The sequence below is a fragment of the Octopus bimaculoides genome, chromosome 7 (assembly GCF_001194135.2).
Source record: "Octopus bimaculoides isolate UCB-OBI-ISO-001 chromosome 7, ASM119413v2, whole genome shotgun sequence".
NCBI lineage: Eukaryota > Metazoa > Mollusca > Cephalopoda > Octopoda > Octopodidae > Octopus > Octopus bimaculoides.
In genome coordinates this window covers 107,758,018-107,762,213 of record NC_068987.1, presented here as the reverse complement: position 1 = coordinate 107,762,213, position 4,196 = coordinate 107,758,018, and the positions used below count along the sequence as shown (strand labels likewise).

Genomic DNA, 4,196 nt, shown 5'->3' with positions numbered 1-4,196 from the left:
ATATATGTATGTATATATATGGGGGAACTAACATCCTTTTAAATGCTTAGGGCGTCTTTGGGCCTTAATCCGGCCCTGATTTTCAGCCCATTGCTACTTAACATAAGTTAGTGATGATGACAATAAGTGCTTCAATTTCCTTCACAGCTAAGTATAGCCGTGAAGCAGGAATCTCTGAATCTCAAGTGAAATGGAAAATCGATTTGATGTATCAGATGCCATACGAATAACATTATCAGTTACTATACCCCGAGTCTATGTTTTATTTTTGACAAAAATAGCAGCAGAAATCTCACTTGATTAGTAATACTTAGAGAGATAATGCAGTCGTGATAGTAAAAGGAAATACCTATTTTAGTTTGTTTCCATCTTTTATTTGAGCTTTCTTATTCAACTCCACCTTTACAGGTATATGTATTGATTTATAAATTAAAATAGGTTATAATACAGAACATTTGTCGCTAGCTTTTAGGCTTACCACGTTTTTTGGTTTAATATCACTTCCTACTCCATGGGTGACTTTAACCTGACTGCATTCTGTTCCAATCACCAGAAACAGGCCCCTGGGAAAGAGTTGACCTAATCGTGGCTTCATATATTAATGTGAACTCTACAGATGGTTGCATCCGTCGATTTGTAACAATCCATGAGAGATATTAACAGCTTCCATATCACCGCTCTCGGTTAGCTTGCGAAATATATGGGTACAACATTCTATTCAAGACAAACAAAATATCTTTTTAATGTAAAATGCCATCCTTCCATAAATAAATATTCTAAAGTTCTTGTGCTATTCTTACCGGTTCTGTTCTTAAAATAATACGAAGCTGTTGCTATTGTTCGAAGTCATAAATGCGGCGAGCTGGCAGAATCGTTAGCACGCTGGGCGAGATGCTTAGCGATATTTCGTCTGTCTTTACGTTCTGGTTCAAATTCCGCCGCGGTCGACTTTACCTTTCATCCTTTCGGGGTCGATTAAATAAGTACCAGTTACGCACTGGAGTCGATATAATCGACTTAATCCGTTTATCTGTCCTTGTTTGTTTCCGCTGTGTGTAGCCCCTTGGGGGCAGTAAAGAAATAAGAATTGTTAGTAAGCTGGACGGAATGCTTAGCGGTATTTCGCCCATCGCTACGTTCTGACTTGAAATTCCACCGGTGTAGACTGTGCCTTTCGGCCTTTCGGGGTCGATAAAATAAGTACCAGTTGAGTACTGGGGTCGATGTAATCGACTGGCCCCCTTATCCTCCACTTTTAGGCTTCGTACCTATAGAAGAAAGGATTATTCGTAGTCAGAGTCAGTTATTAGAACCGGTGTGATTGAGTATTTCGGCAGTCTAGGGAAATGGAAATTAGGCGGAATGGGTAAGATGGCGGTTTATTGTGAAATGTTTGGAATAACAAAAGGTTACGGAGCGCCACTCCTAGCAGTTGGTCGACATCTATGACTGATTTGGGATCAAACAGCAGGAACAGATAGTGTTTTATTATAAGTTCTACTCAATCATAGCTAACTTGATTTAAATAACAATGACAACAGTTTTAGCGGCAGTACAGTAGTAACAGCAGGAGGAACGGTAGAAGCAGCAACAGCAGCAGCAGCAGTAGCAGCAGCAGTAAATAGCTAGAGAGCCGCAACATAAGTATTTGCAGCAGCTGCAGCCATATTGCTTTTCAACATAAGTCTCCGCTATGTGAATTAACTTGGGGCGTAGTCTTCAACGGGGAGTCGAAACTGTTCTGCGGATTCCGGCGCCATTGGCAACTTACTTAACTCTTCTTTAACCAAATAATTCCAACAAAAATTCTGAACAATTCATCAACCGCGACATATTAAATGCAAACAAAGAACACAGGAAAAGAAACAGTGAAACAGTGAAACAGAGAAAAAATACAAACAAACGTAAATGTTATAAAAACATTAAGAAATACAACGATGTAAATAGCAGAGTCTTAATTATTTTTGCTGAAAGGTTACGGTAACCTGATGAGATCAGACTCGCATCATCATACCATTGCAAACCAGACTGTATCGTTAGAGCAGGAGACAGGAGAGGATATGACACTGATGAATGATGGTTCTACCGATGCTACTGGTGATGTTAATTGTGGTAATGGCTGTCGTTTGGATAGTTTAGGTGGAGGTGGTGGTGGTGGTCGTTATGGGGTGAGCGCTGATAGTATTGGTGGTGGTGGTGGTGGTGATATTGGTGGTCGTTGTGCTGTGAGTGCTAGTGGCATTGATGGTGGTGAAGACGATGATAGTGATGGTGGAGGCGGAAGTATGGATAGTGGTGATTACGTTGGCGATGGTAGAGGAGGGAGTGGTGGATATTTTGATGGTGGTGATACTAATAGTGGTGGTAGTAGCGCAGGTCATGATGGTGATAATGATGATGGTGGACCTAGTAGTAGTGGTAGTGGTGGTGATGGAGATGGTGAAGAAGGTGGTGGCGGTAGTGATGGTTTTGATATCGTTGCTGTGCTGGTGTTAATGTTAAGGATCGCGGGCAGATGGTAGTGGTGCATCGGTGGTTGTAGCAATGGTAGTTATGGCGATGATGGTGGGTAGTAGTGGTGTGATGGTGGTAATCGTTATGATGGTGATAGTGGTAGTGGTGGTGGTGGTGGTGGTGGTGGTTATAGCCGTGGTGATGACTATAGTATATGGTGGTAGCGAAGATAATAATTGCAGTGCTTGAGTTGACTGGTAGTAGCTAGTCTTGCGGCGTGGGGGGGGGGGCGCTGTTGTTAGCATTCGCAATGCTATAGGTAACGATGATGATGATGACGACGACGACGACGACGACGAGACGACGACGATGATGATGATGATGATGATGACGACAGTAACCACGCCGATAAAGATAATGGTGATGAGGAGGAGGAGGAGAAGGAGGATGACGACGACGACGGTGACGACGACGACGACGACGATGATGATGATGTTAATGATGATGATGAGGAGGAGGAGGAGGAGGAGGAGGAGGGGGAGGATGACGACGACGACGATGACGGCGACAATTACGACGTCGACCACGATGATGATTGATAATGAGGAGGAGGAAGGGGAGCAGGAGATGCATGTCGATGATGATGATGATGACTGCGATTATGGGGACGATGCTGCTGCTGCTGCTGCTGCTGCTAGAGCTGCTGCTGTTGTTGCTGCTGCTGCTGCTGCTGCTGCTGCTGCTGATGATGATGATGATGATGATGATGATGATACTCACTTTTACTCTTTACTCTTCTACTTGTTTCAGTCATGTGACTGCGGCCATGCTGGAGCACCGTCTTTAGTCGAGCAAATCGACCCCAGGACTTATTCTTTGGTTGCCTACTACTTATCCTATCGGTTTCTCTTGCCGAACTGCTATGTTACGGGGACATAAACACACTAGCATCGGTTGTCAAGCGATGTTGGAGGAACAGACACAGACACACAAACATATACACACACATATATATATACATATATACAAATATACGACGGGCTTCTTTCAGTTTCCGTTTACCAAATCCACTCACAAGGCTTTGGTCAGCCCGAGGCTATAGTAGAAGACACTTGCCCAACGTGCCATGCATTGGGAATGAACCCGGAACCATGTGGTTGGTAAGCAAGCTACTTACCACACATCCACTCCTGCACCTATGATGATGATGGTTACGACGACGACGATGCTGATGATGATGAAGATGATGATGATGGTGATGATAATGATGATGATGATGATGATGACGATGACGATAAAGATGACGGCAATGGTGACGACGATAATGAAGATGACGATAATGATGATGATGAGGAGGATCAGACCGCGATGATGATGTTGACATTTGCGTTGCTTGAAACGTCGATCGGTTGTAAATGCTGTTAGCCATGGAATCGATGCCTGCGATGTGCGGCGTTTGGGTTATTGCAATATCGGTACTTCTCTCACAGAAGGTGGTACTCGGATATGCCACAAGTACAGGATGCGGAAATGTTGCTAACACTATAGAGGAGCTGATGACTTGGTGATCCGAGACATAGATGGCGGTAGCGTATGTGTGAAGTGATCATTTTAGCGATGATCGGCGTGGTGCTAATGGCGCTAATCTTTTAAAGAAAGTGGAGTTAATATTAACAGGAATTATAATGACAGTATTATTCGGCTGTCGATGTGGGTGATGGCGTGTTGATTGTGGCAATAGT

General features: G+C 43.6%; 1 protein-coding gene across 1 annotated transcript in view; it reads left to right on the top strand.

Moving 5' to 3' along the window:
- Positions 1–4,196, top strand: part of LOC106880629 (uncharacterized) — a 72,405-nt gene that overhangs the window by 1,456 nt on the left and 66,753 nt on the right. The window contains exon 3 of the mRNA XM_014930662.2: positions 1,975–2,313. Coding sequence (XP_014786148.2) covers positions 1,975–2,313 — 339 coding nt within the window. The remainder of the gene's footprint in view (positions 1–1,974; positions 2,314–4,196) is intronic.